Source organism: Pomacea canaliculata, linkage group LG11, assembly GCF_003073045.1.
Source record: "Pomacea canaliculata isolate SZHN2017 linkage group LG11, ASM307304v1, whole genome shotgun sequence".
Lineage (NCBI taxonomy): Eukaryota > Metazoa > Mollusca > Gastropoda > Architaenioglossa > Ampullariidae > Pomacea > Pomacea canaliculata.
In genome coordinates, this window is record NC_037600.1 from 3,530,443 (window position 1) to 3,544,656 (window position 14,214).

General features: G+C 45.3%; 1 protein-coding gene across 1 annotated transcript in view; it reads left to right on the forward strand.

Moving 5' to 3' along the window:
- The window catches only part of LOC112575336 (LIM/homeobox protein LMX-1.2-like), a 63,007-nt gene extending 53,915 nt beyond the window's left edge, over positions 1–9,092 (forward strand). The window contains exons 4-8 of the mRNA XM_025257112.1: positions 4,224–4,441; positions 4,595–4,738; positions 5,181–5,260; positions 7,767–7,977; positions 8,392–9,092. Of these exons, the coding sequence (XP_025112897.1) occupies positions 4,224–4,441; positions 4,595–4,738; positions 5,181–5,260; positions 7,767–7,977; positions 8,392–8,591 (853 nt within the window). The 3' untranslated portion in view covers positions 8,592–9,092. The remainder of the gene's footprint in view (positions 1–4,223; positions 4,442–4,594; positions 4,739–5,180; positions 5,261–7,766; positions 7,978–8,391) is intronic.
- The last annotated feature ends 5,122 nt before the right edge of the window (positions 9,093–14,214 follow it).

A 14,214-nucleotide genomic window follows, 5' to 3' on the forward strand; every position in this document is an offset into this window, starting at 1 on the left:
ACAGCAAACTGCTGCTCAGCTTGGCCTTGGGCAAGTCAGGCTTCAACTTTGTCGTGGGTAGCAAACAGTGGAGGATACAGTGTACCCTGTGTTGTTACCCATAGTCAGTCCTGTGGTGTGTGTGTGTGCTGTTTGTGTCGCTAGGTGTGCTGTCCTACAGTCCATGTAGCTCTCTGACAAATTATGTAACCAGATGATTATCCATGATAACTGCTTTGACGACGACGATGATGATGCTGAAAGTGTAGCTTATGTAGTTATTACACATGGACATACACACGCGCGCACACACACAGACAGACACACAGACACACCCCGCACCTCACCCTGCTGGATGTGTAAGGATGAACATATGGCGATGACGGGTGGCGAGGACGGGGTGTCACACCCAGCTGACACCTGCATGGTCACACTGCCCCCCCCCCCCAGATACACAGTTCCTCCTCTTCCTCCGACCTGTTGTACCAGCCCACGTAACCGGGGAATGTAGCACCTGTACCCTCATTTATCACATGCGCTTCCCTCGGTGTGGACGGCACTGAGGCTCGAGCTTGCTGTCCGCAGTGACACACTGCCTACCCTCACCTCTGACCTCTGTGTCAATCACCTAGTGTCATCCTCCCTTCTTTTACTTCTTGTCCATCATTATTGAATTGATTTGGGACACTTGCACCTTGGTTTTCCACGACGGACAGAAGAGCTACTTCAGGGCAATTAGTCACTCAGCTGCTAATGCAGCTTCAGACAGCTGCAATTGGGAATCGCTCGCCCATCCACCACTCGATGTCTACAGCGCGAAAAGTCGACAGAAATGTCTATGTTGTCTATCAAAATGCTGTTGATTCATTCTTCCGAACGTAGCTCACGCGAGAGACGACGAGACAAGCCGAGACATGACAAGATTTCACGAGACTTGCTTATGACCACACACGTGTGGAGTCTGTACGATTATTGCATATCGTGGCTGTCAGTTCTCAGCCCAAACAGCAGTGAATGGGAAGCTTATCGCCTTAGACACTAATTTTTAATTTAAAATATGTCTGGAGGGATGACGAGCTTTGCAGAAACTTTATCCCGCAAACTCTTGGACGCAGGCAGTGTGGTGGGTGTGACGGATGAAATCCCCGGAAACAATGCTGGAGATAAGTCATCGCCTCGTGGCGATAATGATGGAGGACGTAAAAATAAAAAAGTTGCCAAGGGGGATAATCCCTGTCATCACGTGAAAGGAAAGATAATTCCCCAAATTAATATTTTGGAGTGGGCACCCCAGCTCCCCATCTCCCCATCAATATGTGAGAGTTGGGGGTGAGGGAGGGGATGGAGGACAAACGAGCTTTGCCTACCTCTGACAGGTTTGTTATCGCTCTAGGCAGGTGATGATGGAATTATTATCTTCATCGGCCGCCGAGTCATGTTTGTCAACATGCAAAGTAGGAAGGTAACTCACCCGCCAGATGAAAAACAGATTTGCGAAGTCTAAATGTACCACAACTAGATCATGTCTAATCAGTCCACACCTTAAAAAAAAAATAAAAAAGGACGGAGGACAAGACATGATGAGAGAATATTTATTATCATTGACTATTCTTTGTGTTGAGATGTTTAAAAAAGAAGGATAAAAAGAGAGGATCCTGGCAGAGTTTACCACTGAACACTGAAATAACTATTTTTATTGGAGCTCAAATATTTCGGTTACTGTAAAAACTGAAATCATTGTGAAACACTATAAATACTGTACACAAAAAATAAACAAATAAATAAAATTGTTATTGGCGTTGGATCGTTTCTTTCCTTAATGCAAAGCCGAAAACAAAGTTCATCACTAATAAATAAATACTAAAATTACATCTCTTCAGTTATTATAAAGTTGTGATCACTGTGCATCACTAATAAAAAAAAACCGGAGTTATACCTATTTTTTACAGTTACTGTGAAGCCAACAACAATGTGTGCAGCACAATTAAAAACAAACAAACAAACAAACAAACAAACAAGAAAATTAAATATTTTCTATTGGAACTCAAATGTTTTAGTTTCTGTACAGTCGAGATTACTAAGCAATATGAATAAATGAACGAATGAATAAATAAATAAAAACTGTAGCCCTGTTCTGAGAGGTAACTGAGTACAGACACGTGCGAGGCCTGGATCGGTTTCCGTTGTACCCAGCAGTGCCACCCGTTCTGCCAGCAAATCTACCCGTTCACTATGCAACATACTCTTTCTTCTCCCACCCAACCACTCTCTCTCTCTCTTCAAAACCACAGCATTGCAACCGAGCTGCAGACACAGAGCCGCATTCTCTTCTTCTCTCTGTTGCATGCCTGCCGTCCGGCGGGCTTCGACCGCAGCAATATTGTGTTTGATGAATAGACAATTCGTTAGAGGCCCTCGCCTTTTTTTTTTTTTTAAGTTCTGTTGAGGAGTCTAGGGTGGGCTGGGTGGATGACTGCTTTATTCTTTCTCATTGCGGCTGGTGAATATTCCTGGACCGATGTTGCAGTAAATTCACCACGACACCACTTAAAACACACTGGGGGGCGGGGAGGAGCTGGCGAAGGGAGGGGGAGGCTAGCGCGTGCCAGGCGCATCTCATGAATATTCATCTCGCGTTTTTACCATTCAATTTTGAGGCTGGGCCGTGTCGAAACATTAGTGAGAGGAAAAAAATTATTAGCTTTCGGGCTACACGGTTCAGTTCCAGATCTTCATACCGCAGTCTTTCTCTTGCATCACATTCATTTTTTTTTTCTTTCTCTCTCTCTCCGACATCAACTTCTAACGGTAACAACTGCCTTCATTAAGTGGCTGATAGTGTGCTGTCCACGCTGTCCATGCCGACATTGCACGCAAGCGAACGCATTCACGCACACTCGTCCGCAAATGCACAACACGCACGCTCGCGCACACACATTTACATGCACGAGTACACGCAAGCACCAAAAAAAAACAAAACAACAACAACAACAACAACAACAACAACAAAAACAACACACACAAACACGAGCGAGCACAAAAGATTGCATGAGAAGAACATCCACGGAAGCGCGTTCATACATAACAAAAACTAATTCCATGGAAGGGACAGTCTGTCGTCTGTGGACAGTACCACGTGACAAGAGTCTACCTGTGTCGCCACCTTTAGTCAGGAATGCTTTGTCAGCTGCGTGTATTGTTTTTGCTTTCTTGTTATTGCTGTTTATTTTCGTGTGCGCGTGCGCTGTTCGTTTTGAAATCAGATAGGAGATCTCGGTCAATCACGAGCATACATAAAATAATGAAGCACTCTCTTCTCTCTCTCCATCTCTCTGTGTGTCGATGCTGCTGTCGGTGGCTGTGAGGTCGTTGCTGTGCACTAACATCAACATACTGTGTTTAAAAAGCAAACTCGCCGAGATTGTATCTAAATGTTGCTCCAATAAACCTACATTGTCGCCGATAGCAGGCGTTCATCAGGAAATTCCACGTCGTTGCGTCTCCCGTGTCGCGAGGAACTCATTACATCGCGCAGCCTGCGCACGGATGTTGTCGCAGCAAACACCGCGGCTCCAACGGGATTTTGCCGAGCGACAGTCGGACTCTGCAAAACAAAGTTTCGGTGTTGGCCAACCAACAGAGCATGACAGCGATCCGGAGGCTGAGCGTTCGCATTCCGCTGGAACGAAAAATAATTGTAACATTTTTAAGAATCAGTGCAGGGTGTTTATATGTTGAAATCATAATAGAGAATATGAAGTGAGGGGGAAAGGTTAATTTGTTTGTGTGTTTTTTGTTGTTTGTTTTTGTTTTTTTTTTTTTTGTTTCTTTGTTCGTTTCTTTGTTTGTTTCTTTGTTCGTTTCTTTCTTTCTTTCTTTCTTTCTTTCTTTCTTTCTTTCTTTCTTTCTTTCTTTCTGGTTCATTAGCTCTGCCTTACAGCTTTTCTGAATTGTTATTTGACCACACCTTATATCAAACCGCTTACACCCTACACAGCGGCGTAGGAACCAGGAGGGCAAGGGTTGCAGCCTCCTTGCCCTCAGAAAAAATATTTAGTCAAGAATGTGAACGTCGTTCATTGTCACCATGGAGTTCGAACCCCACCCCCTACACCTGAGCATCCTCCTCACCACTGATGGAGTGTAAGCATATAAATACTCCTTAATAAACTGATTCTCAGACTGTTACAATTACTAGATTATCTTACCCTGGATAAAAGTGTTGTTGTGGGGTTTGTTTACAGACTGTACGGGACGAAGTGCAGCGCGTGCCTGCAGCTCATTCCGGCGCACGAGCTGGTGATGCGAGCAGCCGGGTGTGTGTACCACCTTCCCTGCTTCACGTGCGTTGCGTGCGGTCATCGCCTGCAGAAGGGCGATGAGTTCGTCGTTAAGGACGGTCAACTCTTCTGCCGCCTCGACTTCGAGAAGGAGTACACACTCATGCCACTCAGCCCCAAGAGTAAGTCGTCGTCGTGAGGTCGCTGACCGGACAAATAATTGGACAAACGTGGCATTACATTGTTGGCATTACATTTTCCGTATTTCGTGTGATGGCATTACATTTTTGGCATTACATGTGCTAGCATTGCATTCCGGGTATTCGTTCTGGCAGGTGACGCCAGCGACCTCGGGTACGAGGAGGACTGTGGAGACGCTGGGAGCAGCAAGGGCCCCAAACGGCCGCGCACCATCCTCACTACGTCACAGCGACGAAAGTTCAAGGCCTCCTTCGAGGTCAACCCTAAACCGTGTCGAAGGTGAGAGGGTTAGCAAAAAAAGAGAGAGAAAAATAAAGGAAGAACATGTCAGCTAGCTGCTCAGTACAAGTTAAGGTTCAAGAAATTGTAAAACAACAAGCATTCATCGTACGGAGCTTTACACAGCAAATATGAATTAAATTATGAATTAAACCATTTCATTCTTTTTACTTTCAGTCAATCTCAGAATCAGTTTACCTTAAATATAAACCGCAAAAGAAACCTGTGAGAAAAGCTTGTCCTACCCCACGCTCTTATCTATATAGTCCTTAAATGTGTAGCAAGTTTATAAAACAGCGGGTGAGTATCAGACAGACTTTTAACGATCACATTTGCAGAACTAATAAGGGATGTATTTACGGGTACCTGTAAATGGAGACATAAAGTATGTATAATGTGAGTATGTTATGCAGCCTTGCATCACAGAAGTTGTACATCCACAGGTTCGGGAGTCACTGGCAGCGGAAACGGGCCTCAGTGTACGAGTGGTGCAAGTCTGGTTTCAAAACCAACGGGCAAAGGTAAGAACAGTGTGGCTTATGTTTGTTCTTAACCTGACAAATCATGGACAAATGTTTGACCAAGTGTGGCAAAGTTTTCACATGACAGCTTTGGGATAAATGTTTGACCAAATGTGGCAAATTTTCCCAGGTTTTATAAAAGCTTTGTCCAACTTGATCAAAACTTTTCTCTATGTCATCATGCTAAGAAGGGGATTTACGGGTGTACAACAAAGTTAACCCTTTCATCGTTAGTTTCTTTTGCTGCAAACTGTCTTGTCGTAAAACTTTGAGCTGAGTTAACTGTGACATGGGAGAGTGGTAGTCACATGACTGCAAGCAGACGATACCTGATCTGATACAGCGAGCTGTTGGTCTTTCTGGTATGGAGGAATGTTATTTTGAATATTTGAATATTTTGAACTGAAATCACTGCGTGTAGTCGTCTGCGAGTTAGTGAATGGTATGTGTGTGTGAACGTTGATTAATCATTACAAATTGTTTATTTTAATTACGTGAACAAACTGTTAGCTTCCATGTTGGTATAGCTTATATCTCGCTTTCAGCCAGTTAATATCTTTAAATAATTCAGTTACACGCGACTTTTAACATTCTCCAGAAATAGTAAGCGGGTGGATACCCTAGTGGTTAGAGCGCTGGAGTTCCGAGCTAAGAGGTGCTCCGATTCGATACCCGTGTAGCGCAGCTCACTTCCCCCAGTCGAGGCCACTTTGTCATTCGTCTGAAGGCTGACCTAAGAGTACACCTTAGTGACTACAAGAGGAAAGAAAAAGAAATATTCAAATCAAGGGGAGTGATTCTGTTTTAGGCAAAGGCAGCAGCTAGAAAATTGGCTGCGATTTTAGCCGTTAGAAATGATGACTATTATTTGTTTTTTTCAATGAATAATGTTAATAATACTAGAAGAAGAGCAAAGCCACAAACTTGTGACTTCTTCGAACGCGAGCATCACACGCACTTGACACACCCAGGGTAGTCATCATTCACTTGGGTATCCCAGCCTCAAACAGCTAGGAAAACGGGATTCGGGTGGAACAGCGACCGCATACCTGCTGGGCAGATGCTCACTAAGGTGATACCCGGTGGGCAGATGCTCACTAAGGTGATACCCGGTGGGCAGATGCTCACTAAGGTGATACCCGGTGAGCAGATGCTGACGACGATACCTGCCACCACAAGAAAAGGTGTTGCGCCGCACCGAGCTGTTCCGCTGTAGGGCGCTGCGGTCGCAAACTGACGATCGTCTGTCTGGCGTTTCATCGAGTGTTTGGCTGTTATCTCCCCCACCCCACCCATCCCCTTCATTTGGTTTTTGGAAGAATATGTGGGATGAGGAGGGAGAGAGGAGAAGATCGATTCTTTCTGTCAAAATGTTTGTCTGGGACGAGTTATCAGTCTGCAAGGTTTGCCAACGATCCTGGATGTGAGACATTTGGTCCAGGGGTGGTGCATGCAGGGCTGGGTCCATCATCAGAAGAACTAGGTGGTCGCCTAGAGCGCTATCACAGAGGAGGGCGGTTTTGTTTTTGGTTTGTTTGTTTGGTTGGTTTTGTTTTGTTTTTGTTTTTGTTTTTTGTTTTGTTTTTTTTTTTTTTTTTTTGTTTTGTTTGTTTTTTGAAGCCATGAATAATGTTTGGGGAAAATGCCGTTTCATAGTACAAAATTTTCAAGAAACCTTTTTTCTGCGTGTACGTTGACTTGCATGATGTAGAATGGGGGCTATGGGTTGGAAAATAGGTACAAAGTTGGAGAGAAATGAAGAAATAATGAGGACTGACACCGATTGTTTCCCTTGAAAGTCCTTTCGACTACACACATTGTGATTACCTCCCTTGAAAGTTCCCCATGCAGTGATGATGGTTACCTGGTTTATTTTTTTTTTCCTGTGTAGTCCAGTTTAGTCACCAAATATTTTTTATGAAAAGCTTTTGTCGCAGACGATGTTTTCTTTACCGTTTCATCGGTAACATCTAATCCTATCATCGGTCTCTTGATCGTAGCGCTTTGTAAATTTGATAAACATTGTCCTTAACTTGATGACTGATTTCATTCTGCACACTTAGTGTTTAGTTTCGCTCCTGTCAACTCAAAGGAGCACAAATTGTGTTCACGGCAAGTGACTTCATCAAAACATTCCTAGTAAAGTGCGCTATATGTGATGACATCTTTTGTTGCCATGGTAGCATGGTCCAGGTGCACAGCCCGTCGCCAGTCTCTTTTTGAATGGTTAACACGAAGAAGTCAACTAAAATATTAATGTTTTTCATTGACCGACCAGCTACCTTAGTACCTTAGCTACGAGCCGCAGTTCTGCTACCTGAAAGAGGGTAAAACGAGATCTTCAGAGCGATTCGACGGATGGGATTGTGCGGAAATGCAGAGTCGTGTCCCCTGTGATTGATTATCATTGTGCTGTGACACTGACTGCTACACCGACTGACCATCACATGTGGACCTGAGATGGCAGGTTTCTTACCTTTCTCTCTCTCTCTCTCTCTTTCCTCAGGTAAAAAAGATGGCACGAAAACAGAACATCGAAAGCAACAACAACAACAGCAACAGTAGCAACAACAACAGCAGCGGTAATGGCGGTGGTGGTGGAGGAGAGAGCAAGAAGACCGGCCAGAAGGCCGGCCAGAAGCGGAAGAGCAAAGAGGAGGACAGCGACTCTTCCGACTGCGCCATGAACCCCAGCAGCAACGACAGCGGCCTGCCGAGTAAGTCACGTGGTTTTACAGCTATAAATATACCTGACGTCATTGTAGAGATAAAGACACTTTTTTTTCCGTGAATATTGTGTAGATAACAATTTCTCTCTGCGTGTGTGTGTGTGTGTTAAAAAAAAAAGCCAACAACTAAACACCAGGCTGGTGAATGTTACTAATGATATAGCTTCTGGTGATCTCTTCGCACATTTCTTGCCTTTGGAGTTCTTCTCACGGAGTTTCTTTCATTTCACCCAATAGGATGACTCACCCTCCCCCCAAACACACACACACTTGTCCGCTCCCATCCCCTTCACTCACCCGCTGTTTTATATGTGCGTGTGTATATAGACATTGAACAGAAGCCTTCACTAAACGAGAACGGTGAGAAAAGATTGAAAACACCTTGTCTTTCTGTGCTTTCAGGCTCCATGTTCACCACCCAGGGTCTGGGCGAGTCAGTGTACCCGGACACCCCGATGGGACTGGAGGACAACGTGGAGGGACTAGACCACATGTTGCTGGGGGAAGCGAACGGCCATCCCAGCCTGGGCTCCATGGGTCAGATCATCAACCCCATAGACAAACTTTATTCCATGCACACTTCTTACTTCAACGGCGAGTGACCTGGAGTCCAGCAGCAGATGTGGTCAAATATTCGGGACACCTGGTGAAGTGCAGAGCTCAAGACTGATGCACTCAGTGTTGCTGGATTGTGCAGAGGTATTTTGGAGAAACAGTCTTCAGAAAATTCTTCCACAAGAGCTCGATGACTTTCAGCTGAAAATAACAGCGACTGGCAAGCGCTAGTGAGAGAGTGCACTTTGATACAATGGACTGAAGCAGACTGCCCTTAATTAAGCATACCTTGTTTGCGACAGGTGTGTGTCTTGCTTATAAACATTGGTAGTAGTTAAGGGAAGTTTTCTTCCACCAAAAATATCTCGTGATTTGTGGGGACACGAGCGTGTGTGTGCTTCTAAGTAGAGTTTTTCGACTGCAATTTGCATCCCTGATTTGATGGAGAATTTCTCAGTTCTTAGAACAAATATCTTTGTTGAGCTTGAAAGAACTAGAAATGGAATCACGACTGACTGACTGAATCTCAGAGTCTATGAAAGGGTTTTTTTTTGTATTCATGAACCTGAAATGTTTCATTGTGGTGTCTCTTTCCCTTGATACATTCGTTGTACATCCCCCTTGCTTGCTGCCTATCTTCTATGCCCGAGAAACCCTACATAAGCTGAGTGGAAAAATCACATGACATTTCCACCCAATCTTTCCACAGAACTCAAAACACGATTCAACCTCGTAGGCAACAGCTAAGCACTTTACATCGTCAGCAACACTTTAGTGAATGATGCAAAACCATCCCTCTGTGAACACTTGCAACCTACTTTTGTCCCTCCAGCCTTCTCCGGCTATCGCGCATCATAGCTCCCTGCTGCTAGGATGACATTATACCATCGTCATCCCTTGCACACATCGCGTCGGTCTATACACAGATCCCCCTAGTCCAACTACCACAATCATTCCAGACATTTTCTCATTATCACTGGAGCACAATGTTTTTCTAACACCATGTTGTGTTAGACAATCACCAAAACTCCTTTATCAGTGAACTTTGACACAACTGGATTGTCCTATATCATCTGACATTTACATCCGATGCTCATCAATGACGTCAAGAATATGCACATTTCCTCTCATAATCTTCGTCTGTAGCTAAGACAAATAGTTCGACTTCGCAGAAATAAAAAGCACTTCCCCCACTTGCGACATACCAACAACCTCAACCAGCTGCCGTACTCCCTCACTAAATCAATATGCGCTCACACTGTCACATGCGACTCGAGCCAACCAGGCTTGTAACGGGCGTCTGTAAGACCAGTCTTACGAGCTCTACACCAGGCTACCTCCACCAACACGCTCGGCTCACGCCCATGCATGATCCGGTACGAGCAGTAGCGTTTCCCATCAGGAACTGGGGCAAAAAAAGGCCAGAAAAGCCTCAACCTGGAACACACCGATAATCTCTAGGGAGCCCTCCCTCGAACCCTCCGCCACGCCACCTGATTTTTTACTACCAGTCGCTCAGCTCTCCAGGTCTGTCCCCATACAAACCTGTAAGCACACCTTAAATCCAATCCAACTGTGTATACGATAGGAATCCACTCCATGTGTCCCAGCCCTTCTGTTAACTTAAAGATGAACCCACACCTCCTGCACCAATTCCTGCCCTCTTCGAATCGCCAAAGCACCCCTCTCAAGTTCTTCCTTTTCTTCAGTAGAGTGTGCTTTGTTAAATGTTATGGGCACGCTTGATATATTCATTATTCAGCACTGCTATTTTAGCGTCCTAATCCCAAACTGCGCACCTATCATTCAGACCGTCTGAACATAGAAACCCCTGCTCCCTTTTGTGACAAGTCACTTCCTCCATCATCTTTCATTAAAAAACAAAACAAACCATAGAAAATCCCAGAAAGTCAGCAGAATACGCTTCCATTTTTCCAGCACCAACAACCGAGCGTCGCTCGCATCTGTACAACCCGCATCACCAATGTCGCCTGTTAACAGAACAATCACGCGGAACTGCGATTCGCCTCACATGCATCGGTTCCCCCCCACCCGTGCGACGGGGGGCACTCGGACGACTGCCACAAACATGCCACCACAGCCCGCCACACCCGAACAGCATTGTCCATAAGACAGCAGGAAACTTGATCATTCTTCCACTACGCGCCACCAGCAAGCAACATCACAGTCCTCGGACAGTGTTGTATCAGAACAGGCCATGCACGATGCAGCTGGACATCTGAATCTTCTGTTACCCCGTCGTCTTCTACAACGACCGACCGCAGGAACAACCAACAACTGCCTCTTACTTTTCCTGCTTCTCTCTGGAATTCATCCACCAACGAAACAGTCTTTCTCTTCCTACTTTTACTGCCTTTTCCACCTTAGCCCAGCATACATCGTCCTTTCCCTCGTCGTTGAGCTAACCTCATTAAGTATCTCTTCTACTGACTCTAGTTCGATAGTCACCACTCCCATACTTTGATACTCGACGATTGCCTCGGCTATCGAACTTCTCTAGACTGTACACTTCGTTACTTTCACCGCTTGCACTGCTTTTCGTTTTCTTACCTGCCTTAATACGTGTTTACGTTTTTTCAACCTGTCCTTACTACATTTACGTCCGTCGTTCATGACTGTCATGATGCGGCGCTTCGAGCAGCCTCAATTTACTGCAGGGTTACTGTCTACCCGGTAGTACTGACCACCATGGCTGCGCCAAGGATACAAGCGGTATCACATCAGCATGACGCCATACTTGTACAACGTCTGACAAATACTTAATTTTACTGAGCATGGCTAAGAAAAATTCGCTCTTCTCCAATTTGTGCGGCTTAGGTCATACTGATGTTGCAGCGGTGTCGCTCCTCATATTCTCTGTATCCTAAACTATCACAGGTATTCCGAGTTAGCTGTTTGTTTGAACGTGTTCCTACCCGTCTTTCTCAAGCTTTGATCAGCGATTCGCCCACGCCACCAGCCCACCCTTTCTAACTGTCCCGTCGATTCCTGTGCGCGCCGGCTTGTTCATATGATGACGTCCACAACATACCGACCAGCCTACTTTACCTAGCGAGTGAACAGATGTCATTGACTACTGTTCATCATACAACTGCGCCTGTCCTAATAAAAAACCACATCGCCATCAATTCTACTCTCATCCCAATAATGCGCTGCCTGAGACACCACCGTCCAATCCTGTCGCTACCCAATAAGGCCCAGATGCTCCAGAAACAGCACACTCAAGAGAAATTCCTACGACTGCATTTTAACCAACGGTGAATCGCCCCATATAGGAAAGTGTCGCCTGATTTTATTTTATCTTCCTCATCTCACCCCCAACCACTGATGTAAGAATGTTCGCTTAGCTCATGCTGAACACCCCTAAACGTCATAGCTGTTCGATTGGCTAGTTTAGACAATTGTACGCCTCACATAATTTGTTTAAAAATTTTGGTGACATCTGATTCCCATCTTCGGAGGTGAGCATCCTGTCTCTATACTGTAATCGCGGTCGTCGGCTTCCTCGCCTGTTCAACGCCAGACCGACGTCCTATACGCCTCGCTTGTGTACACTACCCTCCTCTCATTTGTCGTCAGCAATGTTCCGTTGTTTATGGTATTTCCCCTTCCACCAAATTGATTTAAAAATAAACTATTATAACTTTGTGTACCTATGCCAGCAGTCTGTGCACCCATGCCCACGCATTCGTACTATTCCACATACACAACATCATTTCGTATCAAGACAACCTTATCCTCTTCACAATATAAAGAGAAAATAATCATTAACAAACGGTCAATGAATGTATGCAGTCCTTTTCTTCTCATACTATACTACCCAGTTCTTTGCAAACTGCTATTGGAACCCCAAATAACCGAGATGTTAACCTCTACCAGTCCTTTCCGTCACTCAACGTTAATCACCACACAAATTATATGACCGACATTCACTAGCGCACCAAAAGGGCGCACGAATATAGCAGACACAAACACCTCTACAAACGATAAAGGCGCTCACGAACATGACACGAAGACAACAACAAACATGTATAAACACCGCATCAAACCTTAGCCCTGGCCGTCAGCTCTCCCTGTACGTCTCCACAACGAAAATGTCTTTGCTCGCAAACAGCGAAAACAGCTTCACGTACTTACGTGCCTCTAGTGCCGCGCGGTCCACTGCAGCCCGAGACTCTGTAACAGCGCCGACGGGTGTCAAATCTCTCCATCATCCCTGCCACCACGCAGCACCCGCAATTCATCGACACGTAATAAGGAACTGCACACAGCCCACCTAGTGTGGCGAGTAGATCGTGCTGGCGTTACTCATCATTCTCACTGATATAACAATCATCGCTCTATATTATACTAGATACTATGTCAATATTTATCCAAATCACATCTCTCTTCTCCACGACACAGACCCCTACTAATCACTCACTTCGAGTCCAACTAACCAAAACATCTGCGGTAAACACAGGAGACACCACACTATATCTTGAACACCATATACGTTTCATCTACCCTCCACACACACACACATTTCCACCTGGACACCCTACAAAAGTACACTATCTCAGTCGACATCAGTGAGACCCTACACTAAAATCAACACTTAATGCCATTCACATATCGTGAGACCCTACACAAATGCACCTTATGCCATACAAAGATACACCCCACCTAACTACACTAATGCCAGTACAGTAGTGAAACCCTACACTAAAGCTACACTAATGCCAGTACAGTAGTGAAACCCTACACTAAAGCTACACTAATGCCAGTACAGTAGTGAAACCCTACACTAAAGCTACACTAAGCCAGTACTTAGTAGACCTTACACTAAAGCTACACGAGTGCCAGTACAGTAGTTGAACCCTCACTAAAGCTACAATCTACATGCCATACGTATAGAACCTACACTAAATTACCACTAAGTCCAGGTACAAGTATTGAGACCCTTACACATCAAACTACATGAATGCACCTCAAGCACGTTCACCCGTTCCAGTAGATCACAATCTCACCCCACAATCCTGTCGACAACTCCGTCTCCAACACACTCCAGGAAGCCAGTCGTCCCTCAAAACTGCGCTGAGACCCCTGGTCGCACCTACCACCCAGCACCGCTTGTCGTTCACTGCCGATGAAATCAGCCAAGCAACGACCATCTGCACTGCCTCCGCTTTCATTCCAGTACCTTCTACACACACAAATTCCCGTGTAATCAATCACTTCTTTAAAACATGAGAGTCGTCTAAAAGACCAGACTAACCCACATTCATCACGCAACACCACCTCGCAGCTAACTAACCAACCCAAGAAACCCAAGCCACACGCTAACAACCAACTTAACAGCCCCGCTATCAAACGTCGCGTATCGAGAGACTATTTACGCACGCCAAACACACTTAGCACATCACAAACCACGCAGCACCCTGTACAACGGTTAATCGTGAAGAACTCATAAGATAAATACAAGAGTAGGCAATCCTACCAGTGTGGACGCCGTGAGGTGGCGTTTGGCAGAGCAAGAAACGACAAGAGATGAGCTACAAAGCGATGACGCCTGGGTGTTTGACGTCTTCAGAGTATCACTGACACTTCCTCGTAACTTAAAACTACAGCACGCCTAGGCGCCCGTCCATCAAAACAGCCGTATAGCAA